The 27252-nt window shown below is 41.4% G+C and overlaps 1 protein-coding gene across 1 annotated transcript in view; it reads right to left on the reverse strand.

The window, feature by feature from the left end:
* Positions 1–3250: 3250 nt before the first annotated feature.
* The window catches only part of riok2 (RIO kinase 2 (yeast)), a 56667-nt gene continuing 32665 nt past the window's right edge, over positions 3251–27252 (reverse strand). Inside the window, exons 7-10 of the mRNA XM_078565713.1 lie at positions 25855–25947; positions 20971–21480; positions 16593–16689; positions 3251–5161 (exon numbers count right to left, since the gene is read on the reverse strand). Coding sequence (XP_078421839.1) covers positions 5000–5161; positions 16593–16689; positions 20971–21480; positions 25855–25947 — 862 coding nt within the window. The 3' untranslated portion in view covers positions 3251–4999. The remainder of the gene's footprint in view (positions 5162–16592; positions 16690–20970; positions 21481–25854; positions 25948–27252) is intronic.

Raw genomic sequence — 27252 nt, forward strand, 5'->3', positions numbered from 1 at the left:
CAATGTCAAAGGTTTGAGTTAAGTTCAAACTAGTAAAAGGCAAATTTAGGACTGATATCAGGAAGTCCTTCTTCAAAGGGCTATCAATGTATGGAATTGACTGCTAGACAGTAGGAGCTGAAAACCCTAGATGGATGTTGTAAAGGGAAAGGGGGAGCAACTTTGGTGTTTTTCTGCCTGGATGAAATAACATGATCAAAATAGTCTTTCTCATGTGTAATAACTTGCCATTATTTAGTCTGCACAAAAAAGGAAAAAAAGACTTGTGTGTGTATATATATATATATTTGCAGTCGGTGAAATGCTTCTGAGTGTTGTCACTGTTGTAACGCAGGAAACATAGTAGCTAACTTTGCACACACAGAGCTGAGTGGCCGAGGACAAAACAGCATAAAAACTTGCAACATGGAATTATGTACATGTTATAACGCAAAGCAGCAGTCACCGTAGCATGAGGGACTAGAAAATTATAGCACTTCTTATGATCTGTGACTAAATGTAAATGTTTCTCAGCCACTTCAAATGGGGGGAATTGTAAAAATACTGAGAGATGAATGCAGTTGGGCTCATATTTGGAGTCTAAATTTAACAGGCACCTGATCAGGCTGGGTTGCTCACTTTCCAGTTATTTCTTTATAAAGGATCAGAATAAGAACCCTACCAAGTATTAATGATGAGATGGAGAGAGAGTGCGGAGAGGGTTGACATGGGAATGCAGGAGGGCACAAGAGCACGCGGGAGAGAAGGCACAGGGGGAGCACAGTGTGTGGCAGAGAGAGGATGAGTGCACGCAAGTGGCAGAGCGTATGGGAGAAATGGGGCAGGAGATCATGGGGGAAGAGAGCTTGGGGAGAGAGCATGGGGGAAACTGGGGCGAGAGAGCGCAGGAGATGGGTTGGCAAGAGAGGGAAAGCAGCGAGAGGGAGTTGGAGAGAGGGATAAGGGGAGTGAGGAGGAGGGGGGAGAGAGAGAGAGAAAGAGAAAGAGAGGGAGAGAGAAGGGGCGAGGGAGGGAGGGAAGGGGAAAGGGAACCGGAGAAGTTGGGTCTGGGGAGAGAGGTGTGGGAGAAACAATAGGGGGAGAGAGAGGGAGGCAGAGAACGAAGATGGGAAGGAGAGGGGAAGGGGAGAGAGAGGTGAGAAGGGAAGGGGAGAGGAGAGGAGGGGAAGCTGGAGGGGAGCGGAGGGGCAAGGGGGTCAAGAGAGAGAGGGGGGAATTAGAGAAAGGGGGGGAGGAGGGAAGGCAGGGGGAGGGATGAGAGGGAGAGAGGTGGCAAGAGGGAGAGGTGGAAGGCATCTTCCTGTGGTCGCTGTGCATTACCCACAACGTGAGGACTGCAGCACATCTCTAGGTGAGTGCCATGTCTGGTCCATCATAGGAGGGCAGAGAGGTTAGATTTTGAGAGTAGATTTGAGAACAAATACTCCCCCTCCCTCCCACACCGACTCATCCCAATCCCCCCTCAGAGTTTGCATGGCCGACCCCGTACCGGAGCTGATTACCCACACACTGACACAGCACGAACCTCGCTCAACATCCCCACACCCAGGTAACTCATCAGTAGCTCAACACAGTATCACAAGAAGTGAAGGAGACCAAAATAGTGCCCTCCATTTCCATGGGTGTGACTTGAGCTGTGGACACTGATGGGAACTGGCTCCAGCCTGGCGCGAGGCAAGTGGCAGCTGTCCCCGATCTGCTCCCAGCCTTGTTGCTAACAAAGATTTTCTGGGCTTACTGTAACTCCTCCCTTTCTTCTTCGGTTTCTTCTCCTTGGCCTTTTTGTCCAGCAGTTGGTCAAAAAGTAATTTGTGACTGTACTGCCAAAAGTTTACTGCATAGTGGCAGCAAGACCAACCAGAATAACTGCTTCTCAACCTCCACACAATTTCCCTCCCTCCTGCCATTGCTGCTCTTCCAATCATAGATTCTGAATCTACAGGAGCAAGGGTGGTTGGGGGTGGTGGGGAGGGAACCTGTGACTGGAGGAATTGGAACAATGAGCATTGGAGAGACAGAATCTGTGATTTGAGGAGCAGCTCTGTTTCCTGCTCCTCCAATCACAACTCTGCAGTCAGTTCCCACTCTCACTGACTAACAACATAGTTGTGATTTTTTTAAGCCATGTTAGACTTACCCCAAAGGTCAGAACCTGTGTAAAATGGCAGATTTCCATTCACCAATGTCAGAAATACACCAAACGGCGTAAATTTCTCATCCCTGCGCACAGCAAATACCCACAAACAGCAATGGGAAAATACCAATGGTCTTTTTTTAATGCTGTTTGAAGGATAAACATTAACCAGACCACACTCCACACTATTCTTCAAAATAGTGCCATGGGATCATTGTAAGGTGACAGTGGCGTAATGGTAATGTCACTGTACTAGTAATCCAGAGGCCCAGGTGACCATGAAACTATCATGGATTGTTGTAAAAAATAATCTGGTTCACTAATGTCACTCAGGGAAGGAAATCTGCCATCTTTACCTGGTCTTGCCTACACATGACCCCAGACACACAGCAATGTGGTTGACTCTTAACTGCCCTTTGAAACGGCCTGGCAAGTCACTCGTTTCAAGGGCAATTAGGGATGGAGCAACACATCCCATAAAAGAATTTTTTAAAAAATCCACCAGAGCAGGTAAATGGCTTTTGGTTTAACATCTCATCCAAAAGTCATCACCTTTGACAGTGCAGCACACCCTCAGTGCTCAACTGTACTTAAGTCCTGAAGTGGGACTTGAACCTGGAACCTTCTGACTAAGAGGCAATAGTATTAACAATTGAGCCATAACTGACAAAGTGATTTAATGAATAATTTTGCCTTTCAAACCAACAGAAAGCTAGTGGCAATTCTCAATAAAATCTCCAGTAAACAAATGACTTGAATTGAGATTAGTTGCTTAAACCTTTTTTAAAAATGTATTAATGGATTGTGGATATCGCTGTCAAAGCCTGCATTTATTGCCCATCCCTAAATGTTGCTGGGAAGATGGTAATTAACTTCCTTCTTAAAGCAGTGTAGTCTGTGTGGTGAAGGTACTCTCAGTGCTGTTAGGAGGGAGTTCCAAGATTTCAACCCAGCAACAAAGGAGGAACGGCAATATATTTCCAAGTCAGGATGATGTGTGACTTTGGTAGTAGTGTACCCCAAGACCTGGACTATATCAACCATGGAGAATCAGAGAGTCAAAAGCCACTTCAATGAGAAAGAGAGGTGGGCAAAAGCCTTGAGTGTAATAAGAAATTAATTATTGGTCTATTGTTTGAATTATGAAATATTTTGCAAATCATTTGACTGAACACATTCCACATACGGGCACAAAATTGTTATAAAACATTGTAACATCTGATTTATGTACAGTCATCTACAAGTCTTCTGCTTAATTAAGACTTAGTTAAAATGCAAGAAAACAACTTAGGCAGTACAACAATTTAATTAAAATGCAATGGGGTTCTACTCTGGTGCTAAAGTGACAATTAAAATAAAAAGGAAACTCTTGTACGACACAAAGATAGGTAGAAAAGGAAGTTGTGAAAACAGCATAAGGAGGCTACAAAGGGACATAGATAGGTTAAGTGAGTGGGCAAAGATCTGGCAGATGGAGTATAACGTGGGCAATTGTGAAATTGTCCATTTTGACAAGAAGAATAAAAAAGCGTATTATCTAAATGGTAAGAAATTTCAGAGCTCCGAGATTCTGGGGGTCTGGGTGTCCTAGTGCATGAATCGCAAAAGGCTAGCATGTAGGTACAGCAAGTAATTAGGAAAGTGGTGAGACCGCATCTAGAATACCGCATACAGTATTGGCCTCCTCATTTAAAAATAGTTCAGAGAAGGTTTACTAAATTGATACCAGGAATGGGCAGGCGACCCTATGAGAGAAGGGTGGACAGGCTAGGCTTGTATCCACTGCAGTTTAGAAGAGTAAGAGGCGATTTGATTAAAACATAAAAGATCCTGAGGGGTCTTGACAGGGTCAATGCGGAAAGGATGTTTCCTCTTGAGCGAGAACCTAGAACTAGGGGTCACTGTTTAAAAATACAGGGTCATCCATTTAAGACAGAGATGAGAACAAATTTTTTCTCTCAGATGGTCGTGAGTCTTTGACACTCCCTTACTCAAAAGGCAGTGGAAGCAGGGTCTTTGAATGTTTGCACAGCAGAGGTAGATAGATTCTTGATAAACAAGGGGGTGAAGGGTTACTGGAGGCAGGCGGGAGGTTACAGTCAGATCAGCCATGATCTTATTGAATGGTGGAGCAAACTTGAAGAGCTGAGTGGCTTACCCCTATTCCTAGTTTGTATGCTATTTTGTAGCAGATAGGTTAAACATTTGGACTGAAGCAAATTAAACACTGTCCATTCACGTCTGGAACCTGATGTCAAATCCAACCCAGACTAAATGGGATAACTGTCACCAGTCTCTTGACTGCAATGATCAGCAATATCATCCAACTTATACCATGTGTAGGCCTACAGCTCAAAATGTCCCCAACTCAGCTACTGTCACATTTTCACTCAAACTGAACACAGGGGTGGCTGCCATGGGAAATGAAAACTGCTTGTAGGTGACAGCAAAGGGTTTCTTATTCAAAACATTTAGCCAAAGCACACTGCTAGGGCAGAATAGAATGTTCACTCTGCAGTTAAATATGCAATAAACAATCTGCAATATCTCTGCAGGGTTTACCAGTTTGACATTTCTAACTATAAGCTTTAAGATTAGATATATGGGCAGGAAAGCAAACGTTTAAAATCAGTCTGAAATTCTCTATTAAGTTTATATGTTCTCTTTATCAGCTAGTTTAAAAACCAAATTATAGATATGATTTTCCATTATGTGGTATAATTTGTTTTTATATAGCCTGGAAATTTTATCAATTCAAATACACAGAAATCACCACAAATTATTTTTTTTTTTTTACAGATTCATTTGACATTGTATTCATCTTAATGGAGCTTCTTGGGATTCTAAAATTTCAACAGGCCCCTTCTAACCCCAAAAGCTTTCTGCTTCAGCACTCCACTTAATGGTCTGCATGTTTTCTCGTCGCTGTTTGGTGTAGATGTTGGCCTCCCCCTTCTGTAAACGTCTTCTGATTGATGCCTTCTGCTGTTTGGTCAGTTGTTGTTTAACTTTCCGTTTGATCACATCCTAAAATAGCAAGCAATCTCAAATTAAATTCAAAACAGATCAATGTAGCATTTAAAAATATTATTTGGTGGATTTCAAAATTAATCCTTATTCTTTGCTAATGAATATTCCATTAGCTTTCCTCTATGTACAATAACTGGAATTCATTATGTAGATCTATTAAATTCAGTACATGGGGCCAGGCGTGCATTTCATTGACAGCTCATTACAATGAGTATTGGCAGTAGATGGGAACAAGCTAAGAAAGTGGAAGGATAATGGACATGGACTTGATGGGCTGAAATGATAATTGATTGGAGTGGTTACAGAGGGTGAGAACTGGAAGGCTGAAGTGGAAAAGATAAATAGTAGGGGCTACAAAAAAAATATTAGTGAATCGGGTAAATTATTATAGATGAATTGAAAGAAAAGGATGGGGAATTATTGGCTGGTCATGAGCTCTGGCAAAAGGTGAGCAAGAGGTGGAAGGGTTGAGAAGGTCAAATTGTTGTAGAAAGCTTAAGGAGATGTGAAAGGGAGCAGGGGAAGCCAATCTTTTTTCCCAGTCCCACCACCAAATACAAACTACATATTTAACATTGAGTTGAATATGACTCTTCTTTAGAAGTCATATTCAACTCTAAATATTAACTCTGTTTCTCTTTCCACAGATGCTGCCAGATCTGCTGAGTATTTCCAGCACTTTCGGTTTTTGTTTCACATTTCCAGCATCTGCAGTATTTTATTTTTATTTACAACCTACACATTGGCAGCTTTCTTTCCTGCTATACTACCTCATGCCCAAAAGCATGCAAGACAAAAATAAAATCTATGGAAATGACAAAATAAAGAGGAAAAGGCAAGACAGCCTGGTTCCCAACAGAAGACAAAGGGACAAATGTTTCACTGGGGATGCAATTCTTACTACTAGCTCCAGATTACCCTACAAGCCAAATGTATTCATGGATAGGTGGTTCCACAATTGAATAAATAGCAGGGAATATACAACTGCACTATACTGGCAAGCTGCATAGTTTTAGCTGGTTTACTCCTGCAGTATTCATGCACACACTTGGGAGGTCCCAAAACCTTGGCTCCTAACTGCATCTAAACTCTGTATTTGGATAAATAGGTATGTCGCTATGATAAGAGAAATATGCATTCAGCATCAAACAGGAATTCTCAGTAGTTTTTTTTGAAGGTTCATAAACATGAAGGATTTTCACACATCAGACACCCAGCTGACTTAACTTTAGTTTTAAAAAATACAAATCCTAAACAAATTTAACAATGTCCGAAATATATGCATATTGAAATTTTGAATACCGCTACTATAGATGTGGAGGCAGTACAAGAATTTCTAAAAACAGACCTACACTAATATGTTTATATTCAAAATGCAACTTAATGGCCTAATAAAAATTCAGTCAGTTGAAATTGGAACATGGTCATAATGTAGCATTTTAACCGCTGGCAATGTCATAAAATTGCAAGCTAAAGGATAACATAACAAAATATTTTTATAGCTTGGTCAATTATTTTGAACCATATCTACTTGCTCCTTTCACAGGATGGCACTTTTGTATTGTATTATTCTTTTTAACAGTTACAGATATTTTAACCATCACATTTTGGGCAAACAACCCCATTCGAAAAAGGATGTCATGCTGGCAGGCGTAAAAAATGTATTTTCACAAGCAGAGGTTGGTTGATATTTTAAAAATATAGGAAAGCTGCAGTGCATATTATCTTATACCTCTAAAAATATAGAAAAATAATTTAGACATATTAGGTTAAGGTTAAAAGCAAAAAACTGCGGATGCTAGAAATCTAAAACAAAAATAAAAATACCTGGAAAAACTCAGCAGGTCTGGCAGCATCTGTGGAGAGGAACACAGTTAACGTTTCGAGTCCATATGACTCTTCAACAGAACTAAGTAAAAATAGAAAAGAGGTGAAATATAAGCTGGTTTAAGAAGGTGGGGGGGTGGGGGGGGGGTGGAGGGTAGAGCTGGATAAAGGGCCAGTGATAGGTGGAGATAGCCAAAAGATGTCATAGACAAAAGCACAAAGAGGTGTTGAAGGTGGTGATATTATCTAAGGAATGTGCTAATTAAGGGTAGAAAGCAGGACAAGCAAGGTACAGATAGCCCTAGTGGGGGTGGGGTGGGATGAAGGGAAGGGATCGAAATAGGCTAAAAGGTAGACTCCATCTTGACTCCATTCTCTCTCCCCTTGTCCAGTCCCTTCCCACCTACATCCGTGATTCCTCTGACACCCTACATCATATCAACAATTTCCAGTTCCCTGGCCCCAACCGCCTCCTCTTCACCATGGATGTCCAATCCCTCTACACCTCCATCCCCCACCTGGATGGTCTGATGGCTCTCCGCTTCTTCCTCGAACAGAGGCCCGAATAATCCCCATCCACCACCACTCTCCTCCGTCTGGCTGAACTTGTTCTCACACTGAACAATTTCTCCTTAAACTCCTCTCACTTCTTCCAAATAAAAGGTATGGCTATGGGTACCCACATGGGCCCCAGTTATGCCTGTCTCTTTATGGGGTATGTGGAACATTCCTTGTTCCAGTCCTACTCCGGCCCCTTCCCACAACTCTTTCTCCGGTACATCGATGATTGCTTCGGTGCTGCTTCATGCTCTCGTCTGGACCTGGAAAAATTTATTAATTTTGCTTCCAATTTCCACCCCTCCATCATTTTCACATGGTCCATCTCTGACACTTCCCTTCCCTTCCTTGACCTCTCTGTCTCAATTTCTGGTGACAGACTGTCCACCAATATCCATTACAAGCCTACCGACTCCCACAGCTACCTCGACTACAGCTCCTCACACCCGCTTCCTGTAAGGACTCCATCCCATTCTCTCAGTACCTTCGCCTCCATCGCATCTGTTCTGATGATGCCACTTTCAAAAACAAAAACAAAAATACCTGGAAAAACTCAGCATCTGTGGAGAGGAGCACAGTTAACATTTCGAGTCTGCATGACTCTTCAACAGAACTAAGGAAAAATAGAAAAGGGGTGAAATATAAGCTGGTTTAAGGGGGTTGGGACAAGAAGAGCTGGATAGAGGGCCATTGATAGGTGGAGATAACCAAAAGATGTCACAGACAAAAGGACAAAGAGGTGTTGAAGGTGGTGATATTATCTAAAGGAATGTGCTAATTAAGGGTAGAAAGCAGGACGAGCAAGGTACAGATAGCCCTAGTGGGGGTGGGGTGGGGTGAAGGAATCGAAAAAGGCTAAAAGGTAGAGATAAAACAATGGATGGAAATACATTTAAAAATAATGGAAATAGGTGGGAAAAGAAAAATCCATATGAATTATTGGAAAAAACAAAAAGGAGGAGGAAAATTAGAAAGGGGTTGGGGATGGAGGAGAGAGTTCATGATCTAAATTTGTTGACTGTCTCCTGGTGTTTTTCAAAAATAGTTCCTCTGACATGTCTTCCTTCTTCCTTAACCGAGGTTTTCCACCCACGATGGTTGACAAAGCCCTCAACCGTGTCCGGCCCATCTCCAGCGCATCCGCCCTTACACCTTCCTCTCCCTCCCAGAACCATGATAGGGTCCCCCTTGTCCTCACTTATCACCCCACCAGCCTCCGCATTCAAAGGATCATCCTCCGCCATTTCCGCCAACTCCAGCATGATGCCACTACCAAACACATCTTCCCTTCACCCTCCCGGCGGCATTCTGCAGGGATCATTCCCTCCGGGACGCCCTGGTCAACTCCTCCATCACCCCCTACACCTCAACCCCTTCCCACGACACCTTCCCATGCAACTGCAGAAGGTGCAACACCTGCCCCTTTACTTCCCCTCTCCTCACCGTCCAAGGGCCCAAACACTCCTTTCAAGTGAAGCAGCATTTCACTTGCACTTCCCTCAATTTCGTTGTTTCCAATGCAGTTTCCTCTACATTGGAGAGACCAAACGCAGACTGGGTGACCGCTCTGCAGAGCACCTTCAGTCTGTCCGCAAGCGTGACCCTGTCGCTTGCCATTTCAACACTCCACCCTGCTCTCATGCCCATATGTCCATCCTTGGCCTGCTGCATTGTTCCAGTGAAGCTCAACGCAAACTGGAGGAACAGCACCTCATCTTCCGACCAAGCACTTTACAGCCTTCTGGACTGAATATTGAGTTCAACAATTTTAGATCATGAACTCTCTCCTCCACCCACCCCCCACCCTCTTTTCCCAATAATTTATATAGATTTTTCTTTTCCCACTTATTTCCATTATTATAAAATGTATTTCCATCCATTGTTTTATCTCTACCTTTTAGCCTATTTCGATCCCTTCCCTTCACCCCACCCCACCCCCACTAGGGCTATCTGTACCTTGCTTGTCCTGCTTTCTACCCTTAATTAGCACATTCCTTAGATAATATCACCACCTTCAACACCTCTTTGTCCTTTTGTATATGAGATCTTTGGGCTATCTCCACCTATCACTGGCCCTCTATCCAGCTCTACCCGCTCCCCCACCCCTTAAACCAGCTTATATTTCACCTCTTTTCTATTTTTACTAAGTTCTGTTGAACAGTCATACGGACTCGAAACATTAACTGTGTTCCTCTCCGCAGATGCTGCCAGACCTGCTAAGTTTTTCCAGGTATTTTTATTTTTGTTTAGGTTAAGGTTTGTTTTCTGAAACAAAATATACTTAACAGGCTCAATATAATCAAGAGCTCTGTCAGAATTAAATCTTTTACTCTACTGTAGTCAAGAACACATTGTAAAGAGGCAAGTTTTATTAGCACCAATAAGAGATGTTAAATAAGGTTGCAGCCAAAGTGAACAACAAATGATGTCTTTGAAATGTAACCAGTAAATGAACAGAAGAATGGGGCCAAGAATAGATCCCTTGGGCTGCAGGCTCTTGTTTTTTCCTTGAACAGAGGCCCAACCAGTCCTCTTCCACTCCTACCTGGCTAAATTTATGAAGAACTTCTTAAACTTTACTCGCTTCCTCTCGATTGAAATATGTTGCTATGGGAGCCTGCATAAATGTCAGCTATTCTGTCTTTTGTGGGATATATCTGATACAGTGCCACACAAAGGACTTGTGAGCAAAATTCTAGCTCGTGAAATAAAAAGGAAAGTAGGCGCTTGGATAAGAAATTGGCTGAGTGATAGGAAGCAGAGACTGGGGATAAATGGTTGTTTTTCAGTTTGGAGGAGGGTTTGTAGTGGAGTTCCACAGGGGTCAGTGTTGGGACCCTTGCTCTTCCTAATATATATTAATGACCTAGACTGTAGTGTTCAGGGCATGATTTCAAAATTTGCAGATGACATGAGGATTGGAAACATTGTCAACTGTGATGAGGATAGTCTTGAACTTCAGAAGAACATACACATGTTGGTAGATTGGGCAGACAAGTGGCAGATGAAGTTCACTGCAGATAAGTGTGAAGTGATTCATTTTGGCAGGAAGAATATGGAGACAGTGTAAAATAAAGGGAGAAACTCTAAAGGAGGTGTTGGAACAGAGGGACTCGGTATATATGTACATAAATAATTGAAGGTGGCAGGGCATGTTGAGAGAGCAGTTAATAAAGCATATGGTATCTTAGGCTTTATTAATAGGGGCATTGAGTACATAAGGAGGTCATTTTAAACTTGTATAAGACACTAGTTAGGCCTCATCTGGAGGAAGGGTGTGAAGGAATTGGAGAGAGTACAGGGGAGATTCACAGGAATGATTCCAGGGATAAAGAACTACGAGGATAAATTAGAGAGGCTCGGACTGTTTGCCTTGGAGAAAAGAAAGCTGAGAGGAGACTTGATAGAGATATTCAAGATCCTGAGGGATATGGACAAAGTAAATAGTGAGCAACTGCTCTCTTGAGTGGGAACATCAAGAACTAGAGGCCACAGATTCAAAATATTGGCAAAAGGAGTAAAAGTGATGTGAGGAAAATTTTTTTCACCCAGAGGTTGGTTGGAGTCTAGAATGAACTTCCAGAGAGGGTGATGGAGGCAGGTTTGATTAAAGTATTCAAAAGGGAATTGGGTTGCTATCTGAAAAGAAAGAATATGCAGGGTTACAGGGATAAGGAAGGGGAGTGGAACTAGGTAGAATGCTCTTTCAGAGAACCGGTGCAGACTCGGCGGGCTGAATGGCCTCCTTCTGCACTAAAGGTTCTGATAGTCTTATAATCCCAGACTTCCCCTTTTGCCACAGAAATAACTGTGGGTGTTGTTTCCTAGGTGAGCCACAATGTCTCAAAGTCAAACATTGGGAAAATTAAGCTATTGTCTTTGAGCCCCACCAAACGTTCAGTTCCCCTGTCAACAATTCCATCACACTCCCTGGCCACCCTCTCAGGCTAAACCAAACCGGTTGCAACCATGGCATCATATTTGACTCAAAGCTGTGTTTCAATCCCCATATCCTTGCCATCACAAAGGCTGCCTACTTCACTCTTATGTTATATTGCCCATCTGCGTCCATCTACTGCTGCAAGCCTCATTCGTGCTTCTGCTACCTCCCGACTGGGCTCCTGGCCTGCCTCCTATCTTCTGCCATTCATAATCTTGAAATAATCCAAAACTCTACTGTCCATATCTTACCTTTCACCAAGTTGCTTTCACCTATCAACCTGACCTGCAGTGGCTCCTGGTCTATTAGTGTCTCAATTTTAAAATTCTCCTCCTTGTGTTCAAATCCATCCATGGCTTTGCCGTTTCTATTTCTCTAATATTCTTCAGCTCTAGAACCCTCAGAGAACTCAACGTTCCTCCAAATCTTATCTTGTTCACGTCCCATTTCCATTGTTCCATCCTAATGACAGCCTTGCTTTTTGCCTTTTGAACTATTCTTTCACTGGCAAGTCCAGCATTTGTTGCCCGTCCTCAATTTCCCTTGAATCGAGTGGCTTGTCACACCATTTCAGAGCGCAATTAAGAGTCAACCACACTGATGTGGGTCTGGAGTCACATGTAGGCTAGATCGGGTAAGGATGGCAGATTTCCTTCCCTAAAAGGACATTAGTGAACCAGATGGGTTTTGACAGCAATTGATAATGGTTTCATGGTCACCATTAATGAGAATAAAATTCCAGATTTATTAATTGAATTTAAATTCCACCAGCTGCTGTGGTGGGATTTGAACCTGTGCTCCCAGAGCATTAGCTGGGGTCTCTGGATTACTAGTCCAATTGATATCTGTAGGATCTTCTAGGCCCTAAGTTCTCAAATTCCCTCCTTGAATCCCCCCATCATTTACTTCCTTTAAAACACTCCTTCCTGTCCTAATGTTTCCTTCTTTGGCTTGGAGTTAATGCTTGCCCGATTATGCTCCTGTGAAGCTTTGGGATGTTTAATTACATTAAGCATACAAATATTTGTTGTTTCTTGCTCTCACTCGGATCTTCAGAATTTTATTTTCAACAAAACTAATCTCCCAATTTCTACGCACCCCTCATATGATTTATCTCCAAGTTCCCTTTGTGGATTTCTCTCTGGGGCTGAACTTTCCACTGACACTACAAACCCACCAACTCTCACAACTACCTTGAGTATGCTTCTTCCCATTCAAGTTCCTGTAAAGCCACCCTCCCATTCTCCCAATTTTTCTGACCATCTTTCTCCATCTGTTTTGATGACTTTACTTTTCACTTCTGAAATTTTCCTTTTTTCTTCTCCCAGTCAGTTGAAGATTCCTCTCTGCAATTGACTGTCAGTTTGATCTTGGGACGTGGCTCATCCTATTAACTCCCCTCTTGTTCTCACTTTGGATCTTATGCACTGATCCAATGAAAGCTTCTTGAACAATATCTCTTCCAGCGACTCTGCAACCTTCTGGTTTTAACAATGAATATAGATTTTATCAACAATCCTCATTTCAAGCTTGTTTTAATTTCCAAGGATTTTTCACTTGCCCATTTCCCTCAGCCTTCCACTTCCTTGGCTGTTTAGATATCCTTCGTCTTGCCTTTGAAAAAAAGTCTTAAAAACTCTCCTTTTCTGATTTATTCAAACGTCAGTCTGCCTCTTATTCCTTAGTTTTAAAGAATTTGTAGCCAAAACATCAACTTGGTCATTCTCCACAAAGAAGCTAACTGACCTGCTTGTATGCCTTGCATTTTCTTTTTGTTACAGTTTCCAGCACCTGCTATATTTTCTTATTTACTTGAAGAATAATTAAGTCTTATGTGTTACCACAAAGGGTATTAACTTGCACTCCTGACAGTTACTGAACTGAGCTTTGAGATAGGAGTGGATTTGAAATGTTCCAGTCTGCTGTAGAAATGTTCAGCAGTTCTTATAATTTCACAATATCTTATTTTCTTACTGTTCAATATTCAGTCTTATGATAGTATAACTTAGGGGCATAGCATTCAAAACCGAGATTTTTTTTGTCAGGATAAGATATTGAGGGATCTGGAGCATAGGTAGGTATATAGAGTTGGGATATAGATCAGCCATGACCCATGAATGGGAAAACAGGCTCAAGAGGCTGAATGACCTACACCTGTTGCTAATACCTTGTGATCTAAGCTGGATATTCTGTTGTTCAATTCTGCTCTCCTGCACTTGTCCGATGTTTCAATAGAATTACTAAAACACTTGAAGGATGAAGCTAGATACTTATTGTTAAGCTGCTTTATTTTATGAAGAGGAATTGGATGCACAGACAGTTTGAAATAAAACTTAGTTACTTTACTTAAGCGCATTTTAAATTCCTTTTCATAAATCAAAAAAATAAACCATGTCACACTATCTCACCTTAGTGGGCAGGCTTGGGTGACAGCTTCTTGGTTCTGAGCTCAAGATCAGTCAGCTTTCCCCTTGTGTTGCTAGGCTTGCTTCTCAAATCTAACTAAATGGATTGACCTTGATCATGGATTTTTCTCCTCAAGAAACTTCCAGATATGCTCCCTTGAACTTTCCCACATGAACTTCTCTCTCGACAAATAGTGGTAGGGGAGGGAGGGGGACAGAATCCAACAGAATAGAGCTTTGCCCCATTTTTAACAAATTCTGGGCCCCGCATATTTTTATTATTGTTGTTTTAACAATGCTCTTGTCCAGCCACGAACTGGTTTTTGAACATTCGTTAATTCACATTTCAAGTCACGGAACACAACATTCAGTAGCTATTTCCTTAAAAACAGAATGAATCAAATAAGTATGTGCTACATATTCCATTATGCAAGTTAAAAATATGGAATGTGGTTTGTGGATGGTTGACCGAAATTTTATATTTCAAAAAACATTATAACTAATACTGGTGTCTGTATTTAGACTAACATCAGCTGTTACAACTCTCACCCTCTTATAGATAGCTTTTTTTTATTCGTTCATGGGGTGTGGTGCCGCTGGCTAGGCTATTATTTATTAACCATCTCTAATTGCCCTCGATAAGGTGGTGGTGAGCTGCCTTCTTGAACCGCTGCAGTCCATCTGGTGAAAGTACACCCACAGAGCTGTTAGGGAGGGAGTTCCAGGATTTTGACCTAGCGACAGTGAAGGAACAGCGATATAGTTCCGAGTCGGGATGGTGAGTGGCTTGGAGGAGAACTTCCAGGTGGTGGTGTTCCCATGTGTCTATTGCCCTTGCCCTTTTAGATGGTAATGGATATGGGTTTGGAAGGTTCTGTCTAAAGATCCTTGGTGAGTTGCTGCAGTGCATCTTGTAGATGGTACACACTGCTGCCATGGTGCGTCGGTGGTGGAGGGAGTGAATGTTTGTGGATGGGATGCCAATCAAGCGGGCTGCTTTGTCTTGGATGGTGTCAAGCTTCTTTATTGTTGGAGCCGCACTCATCCAGGCAAGTGGAGAGTATTCCATCACACCTCACTTGTGCCTTGTAGATGGTGGACAAGCTTTGGGGAATCAGGAGATGAGTTATTTGCCACAGGGCTCCTAGCTTCTAACTTGCTCTTGTAGCCACAGTATTTATATGGCTAGTCCAGTTCAGTTTCTGGTCAATAGTAACCCCCAGGGTGTTGATAGTGGGGGATTCAGCGATGGTAATGCCTTCGCATGTCAAGAGGTGATGGTCAGATTCTCTCTTGTTGGCGTTGGTCATTGCCTGGCACTTGTGTGGCACACATGTTACTTGCCACTTGCCAGCCCAAGCCTGGATATTGTCCAGGTCTTGCAACATTTGGACACGGACTGCTTCAGTCTTTGAGGAGTCACAAATGGTGCTGAACACTGCAATCATCAGCAAACATCCCCACTTCTGATCTTATGATGGAAGGGAGGTCATTGATGAAGTAGCTGAAGATGGGTGGGCCTACTACCCTGAGGGATTCCTGCAGTGGTATCCTGGAACTGCGATGATTGACCTCCAACAACCCCAAATATCTTCCTTTATGCTAGGTACCACCGTACCAAACAGACATCATTCAAATCTCATTAATTTTACTCATTTCTTTAAAATAAATCGAACACTTCAAGATGACAATGTCACCTATATATTTACCTAACTAGTTAATTTCTTGTGATATGCAGAGACAAGATGTGGTTCAGTCTTCAGATGCAGTGACGTTAGCAGGCAGAGGACAAGTGGACCAGAAAACACACATTATTCATCCCTACTTTAAAGTCATATGTGCTGTTCTCAATTTGTATGTTGGCGTTATAAATTTTTATATCTATATTCGTAATGGTTCTGTGGTGTTAGCATAGTAATAGCATGACAAATCTACATAGTTTCCATTAAAAATGTGTATTTAGGAAGTTATAATGGAAAAAAGCATGCAAACATTAGATTAAAAAACATAGATTAAACACCACAGCAGCTTGTGGAATTTAAATTCAATTAATAAAATCTAGAATCAAAAGCTAGTCTCAGTAATGGTGACTATGAAACTATCACTGATTGTCATAAAACTCCCATCTGATTCACTAATGTCCTTTAAGGAAGAGAATCTGTCATTCTTACCTATGTGCCACTCCAGGTCCACATCAATGTGGTTGACTCTTAAATGCCCTCTGCAATTGCCTAGCAAGCCACACAGTTCAAGGGCAGTTAAGCTTGGGCAACAAATGCTGGTCTTGCCAGAGAAGCCCAGAGCCAGCGAAAGAATAAAAATTACTTTGTATTGTTATAGCCAATGCAAATTTTTGTTCAGTTGGATTCACTTCATAGGTAATTTCTAAACGTCTTTTGTAAGAATTCTGAAATGGTGCGCATTATGGGGTTCATGCATGTAATTCCTTTCATACTGGGCTACCAATTTCAAGTGGCCCAGGGAAAATAAATGACTAAGTGCCCCAGCAGTATTTTGGTATCCAAGTCACTCATGTTCCTCTTCAATGTAGTGAATACAGAGCGGCACTGTCAGTAAGCCACCTACTAATCTACCGTTCAAGCTGGAAATAGTTGTCCTTTGAAGCCTAAAGAGCAATACCACTGATTACTACCTAGGCAAAACAAAAATTAGGAGAATCTTGGGATATAAAACTTACCGGAGGGATAGTTGAAGTACTTAGCAAGCTGCCTTCAGAACTCACACTGGTGGTCCTCTGTCTGTGCTCATTAGTATGCATCAAGCTGAGTTCATTTCTAAAGGATGGAATAAGTATTTACAAATCACTAATTTGGCAACAGATTAACTACATTCCATGACACAGATACATCAATAAATCATAAAAATATATTATGGAATCTATTGCAGATGTATCTTAGACAGAAGCTCCATGCAGCTTACCTATCCAGTATTCCCTTGATGCATTTCTAATAACTTAGAATCCCTCATGGAAGAAAAGCTTCCTTGAATCAAATATGTCCAAATCTTTCATAAACACTTTTATCACATTTCCTCTCATTTCAAGAGGCAAGACCCAGTTTCCTCATGTATCATTCTGGGATCAAATGCGCCCTTCTCTCTAACCCCTCCAATAACTAAATAGCCCTTTCGAAATAAAAAGATAAAGGAGCTGCAGTATTCCAAATGTGGTCTAACCAGGGACAAATAGTTTAAACACAACCTGTCTGGATTTAGATATAATACTCCTTGCTTTGCATTCCAACAAACCATTTATGTTTTTTTTAAAGAAAGGTGGTTTGGGAATATTGCATTATAAGGTTTTAATGACCCCAAGACCTCCCTCCTACTCAATACCTCGTGTATTTCCATTTAACACATAATTCATGATTACCCTCTTAGAAGTTTGTATTTCCCTGTATTAAACTGTATCTACTATTTCTCCACCCACTAATCAAGATTACCAAGATCCTTTGTAATCCAAAAATAGAGAGATTCATCATTTGCCACTGTTTCAGTTTGATATTTGGATCCCTTCCTCAAAATCAGAGATTTTGGCTTCAATACAGTGGCACTTGACTGTTAATTGGCAGCTAACCAGATGGCTTCTCATTCGCTATTACTTGTTGATGACTACCAACCAGCCAGTTTAATACATTCCCATCTATACCATTGGCTACTGCATAAATTCCAAGCTGATTATGTGAAACAGAATCAATTAATTTTCTTAAATAAAGGTAGATAACATCTATCCATGATCTATCCTCAAAGAAATCCAGTAAATTAGTTAAGCATGATCTCTCACATTTAAAAACATGTCGGTGGTCTCAGATTAGCTTATTCCCCTTAAATTCTCTCTCATAATACCTTCAAACACTTTACCAAGAGTGGAAGCAAGTTCTATAGGTCTATAATTTGATGGCACACCCTGCACCCAACTTTTGGAGATGGGGAGTCACATTTGCAATTTCCTAATCCTTGGGATTTGGCCCAAGCCCATTTCTCTACCTTCAGACACAACTTCCCTACTATCACTTTCAGTGAGCCAACCTCTCCTTACACCCTTTGTTTACACTTGAATTCTTTAGTTTTCTGCTTCATGTTTTTATTTAGGTTTTCTCTATGATTCCTCTTTGTAGCCCTTAGTTTCATGTCATTACTTAGCTTACCTTTATGGATCTCCTTATCCTGAATATTCAAAAATGTTATTTTCTCTTTCTACCTAATATCCTTTAACTATCCCATTTGGGTTCCTAAGCAAGTACCTTCCAATTTGAATAAATTCTTGCACACATAGTACTCGTCTGTTTTATAATTTCTCGTAAAACTGCATTTCGAATTGCAAGATTGACATTCACATCATCATTAATTTTCTGTCAACCTTGTAGCTGGGGCAGCATGCAATGCAAATTCAATTTCTTAAGAATTTTGTATTCTTTATTTTTGTTCTGTTGACCTACAAACATGCTATTTCTATGATATACACATTTAAAACATTCTGCAATTGCAGCAACTCATAAGGATCTGACATAATCTTTCCGAAGTAAGTGCCTGCAGGAGCATGTCAATACTGTAACTGCATTCCTCACACAGAAAAATCTGAATATCTACTGCTTTGATGTGAAAACAGCAACATTAATCGATGTACATGAAGTATGCAGAGGTGAACTAACCGACGCAAGAAGCCATTATCCATTATTTTACAAATCGAAAGGAGAAAACTGCCCAAACGACCTTGTGCTGGCATTCAATACTCATGACAAGATTCTAAGTTGAAAGCCTGATCTAAGCCATAGGAGGGCAACAATTGATTTTAATGGGCATGATGAAGCGTTCACAAAATAAAAGTCCCTAGTTGTTATCATTATCCAGAGGCTACTGCACATGAATGTCACCAAGAACAGAATTGGGCTCAGAAGGAGCCATGGGCAAGGGGAAAAATGGAATGGTGGGAATAATATCTTTGTAAGATATCTCCTTGCTTCTTCTTCCCCAAACTGAAAACTATACAATCTCAAAAATCTCCTGGAAAATAGAATGTACTGGTTATAATAATTCCCCGAGAAAAGTCTCATCAATCCCAGTCTCTATTGTGCAAGAGCTTACTTGAACCATGGAGCCACTTCAATGATGCAGTTTATAAGTGCATTGTACAACTGCTCAAAAGACTGATCTTCATTTACGGGATGTGGGCTTCACTGGCTGGGCCAGCGTTTATTGCCCATCTCTAGCTGCCCTTGAGGAGGTGGTGGTGAGTTGCCTTCTTGAACCGCTGCAGTCCATGTGGTGTAGGTACACCCACAATGCTATTAGGAAGGGAGTTCCAGGATTTTGACCCAGCAACAGTCAAGGAATGGCGATATATTTCCAAGTCAGGGCGGTGAGTGGCTTGGAGGGGAACTTCCAGATGGTGGTGTTCCCAACTATCTGCTGCCCTTCTAGGTGGTAGTGGTCGTGGGTTTGGAAGGTGCTGTCTAAGGAGCCTTGGCGAATTCCTGCAGTGCTGTGCGTTGGTGGTGGAAGGAGTGAATGTTTGTGGATGTGGTGCCAATCAAGCGGGCTGCTTTGTCCTGGACGATGTCAAGCTTCTTGAGTGGTGTGGGAGCTGCACTCATCCAAGCGAGTGGGGAACATTCCATCACACTCCTGACTTGTGCCTTGTAGATGATGGGCAGGCTTTGGGGAGTCAGGAGGTGAGTTACTTGTCGTATGATTCCTAGCCTCTAACCTGCTTTTATAGCCACAGTTTTTATATGGCTAGTCCACTTCAGTTTCTTGTCAATGGTAACCCCCAGGATGTTGGTAGTGGAGGATTCAGTGATGTAATGCCACTGAACATCAAGGGGAAATGGTTGGATTCTCTCTTGTTGGAGTTGGTCATTGCCTGACACTTGTGTGGCGCAAATGTTACTTGTCACTTGTCAGCCCAAGCCTGGATATTGTCCAGGTCGTGCTGCATTTGAACATGGACTGCTTCAGTGTCTGAGGAGTTGCAAATGGTGCTGAACATTGTGCAATCATCAGCGAACATCTCCACTTTCGACCTTATGATGGATGGAAGGTCATTGATGAAGCAGCTGAAGATGGTTGGGCCGAGGATGCTTCCCTGAGGAACTCCTGCAGTGATGTCCTGGAGCTGAGATGACTGACCTCCAACAACCACAACCATCTTCCTTTGTGCTAGGTATGACTCCAACCAGTGGAGAGTTTTCCCCGATTCCCATTGACTCCAGCTTTGCTAGCGTTCCTTGATGCCACACTTGGTTAAATGCTGCCTTGATGTCAAGGACAGTCACTCTCACCTCACCTCGGGAGTTCAGCTCTTTTGTCCATGTTTGAACCAAGGCTGTAATGAGGTCAGGAGCTGAGTGGCCCTGGCGGAACCCAAACAGTGCATCAGTGAGCACGTTATTGCTAAGCAAGTGCAGCTTGATAGCACTGTTGATGTTCCCTTCCATTACTTTACTGATGATCGAGAGTAGACTGATGGGGCGGTAATTGGCCGGGTTGGTTTGTGCACAGGACATACCTGGGCAATTTTCCACATAGCCAGGTAGATGCCAGTGTTGTAGCTGTACTGGAACAGCTTGGCTGATGATGAAAGAAAAAAGGTCAGCAAAATCTAGATTCAGAGCACTAACTGCTCCCAAACCTGCAAAGCAAGGAGTGCACAGACAAAATATTAGTATTATATATCTCTACATTTATATATATTTATAATTTACCTCTCCCAAGGAACTCTCTTCCTCAAAAGGAAGCAGTCTTTGAATAGTTTTAAGGCAGAGGTAGGTAGATTCTTGATAAGCAAGGGAGTGAAAGGTTATCGAGGGTAGGCAGGAATGTGGAGTTGAGGTTACAATCAGGTCAGCCATGACCTTATTGAATGGCAACGCAGGCTCAAGGGGCCGAGTGATCTATTCCTGTTCCCAATTCATATGTATGTATGCAATATATATCTATCACATTTATAATACATACGTATATATATATATATATATATATATATATATAAACAAAGAAAGCCAACAAGAAGATACAAAACACTATGCAAGGCAGGTTAGAATCTGCTGAATTAGTACCTGAAAGGTCTAAACTCCTTGTTTTGGGTTGACAGATCAACTAAGTCTGGGCAATCGTCTCCATCTCTGGGATCCTCATCACTCTGGCCTATATGATGTGCTGTTTCAGTGGTATGTTCAAGATTATGCTCTGTAACAACTCCAGGAAGTTCAATAGTACAAAATGTATCAGTACATTGCCTTTCAATATCGTCTACATTTATTTTCAGATTCCCCAGATCAATATTTTCAATTTCATTCTTCTCTGTAGCTTCCTTATATATTTTTGCAACCATGCTCCAATCAGAATTAGGACACTCTTCAGAATCTGTTTTATTTTCAGGAAAGAAATCCTTGTTTTCAGATGTTTTATTTGAAAATTTACTTTCATCATCATCCAAATCATCTTCGGAAAATTCAGTTTCGACACCTTCGTTTTCAGGGCCTGAAGCATATAGCAGCTCAGCATCTTCTTGGAGCTCTTTGGTGTAACCGCTAGCTGCAATCTCCACATCCAGTGAAGACTCTTTCCTAAAGAAAATGGACAAGGATTCCAGAAACCGGTAATACAGAGGAATACATACAGCAATGCTAAATTTGTTTCCTGCTGCAAAGCAAGGAGGGAGTGAATGGGAAAGTGAGGGAAGCATTACAGCTGAGGAATGAGATAAAAATTAAAGCACTCAAAACTTAAGGATTCCTGCACACATCATAACTTTATACAAGGCTATAGAGGGACATCCACCAGCTCCCAGCAAATGCATTAAATAGTTTTCAAAGAAGGATTGATGACACAAAGAGGAACAATTCCATTAATGTATAATTTCTTAGCCAGTCATTTTCTTGTCAATAATATTTAACCAAATTTTTAGTCCAAGAATGCATTATTGTTTTATTCTAATTTCTTTCCTGCTTTAATTCATTGGCAAACTCAGAGCTATACGTTAATAATACTCGGAATAAAAGTGAAAATTAAATCACGTGCGGTATCTTTCAAACTCAGGTGATACAATGTTTTGTTAGCAACTTGCTTTAAAATCACACCTTTAACAGTGTAAGCATCCCAAGGCTCTTCACAGAAGGGTTATCAAACAAAGTCTGGCACCAAGCCACACAATGAGATACTAGGGCAGATGACCAAAAGTTTAAAGAGGTAGGTTTAAAGGAGAAGAGCGAGGTGAAGGGGCGGAGAGGTTTAAGAAGAGAATTCCACAGCTGAGGGCCCTGGCAGCTGAAGGCATGGTGACAATGGAGGAGGGTTTAAAATCAGGAATATGCAAAAACCCACAACTGGAGGACTGTAGAGATGTCAGACAGTTAGAATTATCCCTCTAAGCTGTGCACGTGCACATTCACCAGCAGTTGTGAAAGTACAGTGTACGTCCCGGGGGTCGGGGGGAATGAGGTGCAGCTGGGTGATGCTACAGTGGTGGTCTTGGTGACAGACTGGATATTTGGTTGGAAACTCCCCTCAGGGAATTATCAAGACTGCAAACAAACAATCTGGTGCAGCCTCAGTTGCCAAGGAGCAGGACTGAATTGGTAGTTAGGCAACAAATTTTGAAGTGAGAACCAAAGACAGGAGCTTCAGTCTTCTCAATATTTAGTTGGAGGAAACTTCTGCTCATCCAGTACTGGTAGTCGAGCAGACACTGTGATAAAACAGAGACATGGTGGTGAGGAAGAGCTGAGTGTTATCAGCATACAGGTGAACCCGATTGTTCTTTTTAATGAGGTTGTTGAGAGGCAGCAGTCCAACTAGAAATTCCTTCTAGGGTAATCTTTGGGAGCATCTAGAAGTTAGAGTGCAGGAATGGAAAGAGAAGCCATTGTAGGTAATTTGACAGCTATAACTGGTTCAATAAGAATGGAACCAAACAAGGGCAGTCCCACCCATATGGACTGAAAAGAATGGTGTGATCAACCATGCCAAAGGCTGAAGACAGATTTAAAAGGGTGATTTACCATGGTCATAGTTAAAAAGTCACAAATGACATTTATGCCAAATTAGAACCGGAATCTAAAAAGTTAACCATCCTGTACCATCGTGTTCATGCTACTACAAGAAGAGAAGTTTAAAAAGTGTGGTTGCCACCAGACTTAGTTCAAGTGCAACTTTTATAAGTGTAATAGTTTTAATTATTTGGATTAGAGCTGAACAACTGAAGAGACATAAGTTACCGTTAGTGATATAGAGTCATACTGAATCAGGACATCCCAGGTTAAATTCCTGGTCTGCACTGAGCTGGTTTACATCACCCGATAGAGCAGCTAGGAAGCTGGGATACTAAAATTGGCTTCAGTGCCTAAACTAGGGAAACAGGAAACGTGGTGGGAAGGGTGGTGGGGGTGAACAGAAGAGGAGAAAACAGATTGCATCCCACTAATCCTTTACACATCAGAGGGCAAGGTAGGGTTTGGCTGTGATTTCAACTATAAGTGAATTGCCAGTCAACACTATCTAGGCTCACAGCTGACTGCTGATGCCTATACAACTATGGTGAGGGAGGGAGAGCATCTTCATAAAAAAAAGTGTTTAAAAATTAAGAAAAAATACTCTAGGGTTGCATAGGCCTAATCTGGGCTGCCAGTATTACAGTTATCAAAATTGTAGTTAATTAGATCATTACATTTTTGGAGACTTCTATTAAAAAATATTTAACTTGATAATTGCTGTCAGGCTGGACTCCCTCCCACACACTGGTCACACTGAATTTCTGGCTTAAGATAGTGTTCGTTTTAAATAAATTAATGAAATGGGTTGCAGTCATTTGGTAGTATAGAACTTGAATATTGCTGAAAAAAGAGACATGCTGTCAAAGCTTTTCACCCTGCAATCATCAGGACCGTTTGCAAGAATACCAATAGTAAAGGGAACAACAATTTATACTACAGAAGAGTGCACTAATTGGTTGGCAAGTGGACTCTGATTGGTAGAGGCATTGTCATGGAGAATGTACCAGGGAACAATTAACTTCAAAACTTTTGTTCAAATTCAAACCAGGCAGGTCAATTCTGATTGGTTAAGGCACTGCCATGGGGCATGATGCAGGGAAAAACTGTCCCCCAAGCTTTTGTTTAGCTGAAAAAGGCATGATGCGTTGACATGCTCCTTTTGTCTGCAAAGGGCAGGACCCTGGTGTGTGAATATATGTATCTTCTAGCATGCGTAAGTGAGGCCACACTGAACTGACCTTAAATCTTAAATTGGTTTTCAGTGTAGCTGGGAACGGTTAACTGCAAGCTTTTGTTCAAATTCAAACCAGGCAGATCGACTCTGATTGGTCAAAGTATTGCCATGAGGAATGAATCAAGTATTTGTTTAGCTGAAAAAGGTGCAACTTGTAGACATGCTCCTTCTGTTTGCAAAGGACAGGGCCCCATGTGTGAATATAAGTACAGCCTTGTGTGCAAAACTCAAAACACTGTGCCCAGCATTAGATGTGATTCGGTGTTTGGCCAACACTTGCTAAACAATCCTGATTGTGCCAAGAATTACATTGAAAACCAATTTAAGATCATCAGTCAGGCTTGCAGTGTGGCTCACTTACACATGCTAGAAGATACATATATTCACACACAGGGCCCTGTCTTTTCCAACAGAAGGAGCATATCCACGCATTGCGCCTTTTTCAACTAAAAAGCTTGGTGGAACAGTCATTCTCTGGTTCATGCCTCATGGCAATGCCTTGACCAGAGCCCACACACCTGGTTTGAATTCGAACAAAAGCTTGGCAATTAACTGTTCCCTGGTGCATTCTCCATGGCAACGCCTCTACCAGAGCCCACTTGCCAACCAATCAGCACTCTTCTCACGCAGTATAAATTGTTGCTCCTTTACTATTAGTATTCTTGAGAACTGTCTTGATGAGTGTAAGATGAAAAGCTTTGACAGCATGTCTTTTTTTTCAGCAATACACAAGAATGGGTTGTATACAGCAAAACTGCATATTGTTGAAAAGAGACATGCTGCTGAAGCTTCTCATCTTGCAGTCATCAGGACCAAAGAATGCCAAATTTCAAATGATTGCAACAATTTATACTACAGGAGAAAAAAGTGCTGATTGGCCGAGCGTTACCATGGAGAAAGCAATGGGGAAACTGTAGGCTTTTCATGCTTCCAGGTAATTCAAAAAACCTTGAATATATTCCTTTGCAATAGCAAGCGTAAATGAGCCACATTACGAGTTTGACTGATTATCTTAAATTAGTTGTTAGTGTAGCTATTAATGCACGCAGGATTGTTGAGCAAGTGCTGCACAATCATGGAATCACATCAACAGTAGATGTTTCGGTTTGGGTTTTATAAGCTTGGGCTGTTGGGTACGCTCTGTACTCTGCCTATTATGAACAACTGGAGAATATGCTGTTTAATTTGATCAGCCAGTCGCTGGGATGTACAGCCTACGTGCCTGGAATCATATCAGAACTGAAATTTTGCTCAATTGTATGGTAGGCAGAGTGCCTTTTTGGACTCGTGGCAACAACTCATTAATGGAAAATACCAGAGCAGCAGTGTGGAATGGCTTGCTTAATTAACCTGTTCAAATTGTTTAGCTATTTTGTCTTTCCAGGATAATTTGAATCAGAGTCACTTTGCCAACCGATCTGTGGTATAAATTGTTGTGATTATTTGAAATTTGGCATTCTTGCATTTGTCCTGCTGAGTGCAAGACAAAAAGCTTCAGCAACATGTCTCACTTTTCAGCAATATTCAAGTTCTATACTACCAAGCAACTCTTAGCAAAACTGCATTATTACTGCAGAAAATGACAATTTTTGAACATACAATCACAACCCAAGATTAAAGTATGGTGAGAGTTGTTAATTTACATCCAAAGGATCAGCATAAATCTACAATATTGAATTCTACAAGAAAATATAAACTATACAAATGTTGCTAACCTGATGTCCTTGAATGTTGGATAAAGCTCACTTTCATAGTTAAAGCGTCTGATAAAAAAATCACGAATACATTTTACATCTCTGTTAAAATACCTGAAAAAGAGAAGACAGGCCATTTTATTGACATTTCTAGCAAAGCTGGCTTTAAAGCCGTTTTTCCTAAAAATCTCCCAGCAGATTTTCATCTCTTTAAAAATACCATTAAAAATCTGCTTTCTCGTTTGCAGAAACGCAATACAACTTCAATAAAAAAAAATCATAATTTATCCTTTTGGGTGCCAATGCCTTGGAAAAATGAAATAGTTCATGTTTATGCAAACTAAATTTCTGGAAAGTATACTAAGACTTTATTTTCTAATCATTATTAACTTTTGGCTTTATATTTTAATTACCAGTGTCCTTCTCGCCAAACCCCATCCCGATTAGGGATCTAAAAGGGAATTTACACATGGACAAAGGGGCCATGGCTGAGGAATTAAATGAGTACTTTGCACCCGTCTTTACCAAGGAGGTAGACGTTACCCAGGCCATGGTGACAGACGAGGAAACTCTGTCGCTAGAAGGGTTCAGAATTGACAAGGAGGAAGTTTTGAACAGACTGTCGGCACTTAAAGTTGACAAGGATGCATCCAAGGATATTGAAGGAAGCGAGAGTAGAAATTGCAGAGGCACTGGCCATAGTCTTTCAGTCTTCCCTAGACTTGGGGGTGGTGCCAGAGGACTGGAGAATTGCAAACATTACGCCCTTGTTAAAAAAAAAAGTTATAAGGATAAGCCCAGCAATTACAGACCAGTCAGTTTAACTTCAGTGGTGGGCAAGATTCTAGAAACAATTATTCGGGATAGAATTAGTAGTCACATGGAAAATGTGGGTTGATAAGGAAGAGCCAGCATGGATTTCTAAAAGGAAAATTATGTTTAACTAACTTGTTTGAGTTTTTTGAAGAGGTAACAGAAAAAGTCAATGAAGGTAATGCTGTTGATGTGGTGCATATGGACTTTCAAAAAACATTTGACCAGTGCCACACAACTGACTTGTGAGAAAAGTTATTGCTCATGGAATGAAATGGGCAGTAGCAACATGGATACAAAATTGGCTGAAAAATAGGAAGCAGAGTAATGGTCAATGGATATTTTTCAGGCAAGGTTTGTAGTGGAGTTCCCCAGGGGTTGGTATTGGGACCCTTGGTTTTCCTCATATATATTAATGATCTAGATCTTGGTGTGCAGGGGACAGTTTCAAAGTTTGCGGATGATACAAAGCTTGGGAGTGTGTGTGGACGGAGGTGTGGAACTTCAAGAGGACAGAGAAAAGTTGGTGGAGTGGGCAGATAGGTGGCAGATGAAGTTCAATGCAGAGAAGTGTGAGGTGATGCATTTTGGTAGGAAGAACATGGA

Source organism: Cetorhinus maximus, chromosome 2 (assembly GCF_964194155.1).
Source record: "Cetorhinus maximus chromosome 2, sCetMax3.hap1.1, whole genome shotgun sequence".
NCBI classification, from domain to species: domain Eukaryota; kingdom Metazoa; phylum Chordata; class Chondrichthyes; order Lamniformes; family Cetorhinidae; genus Cetorhinus; species Cetorhinus maximus.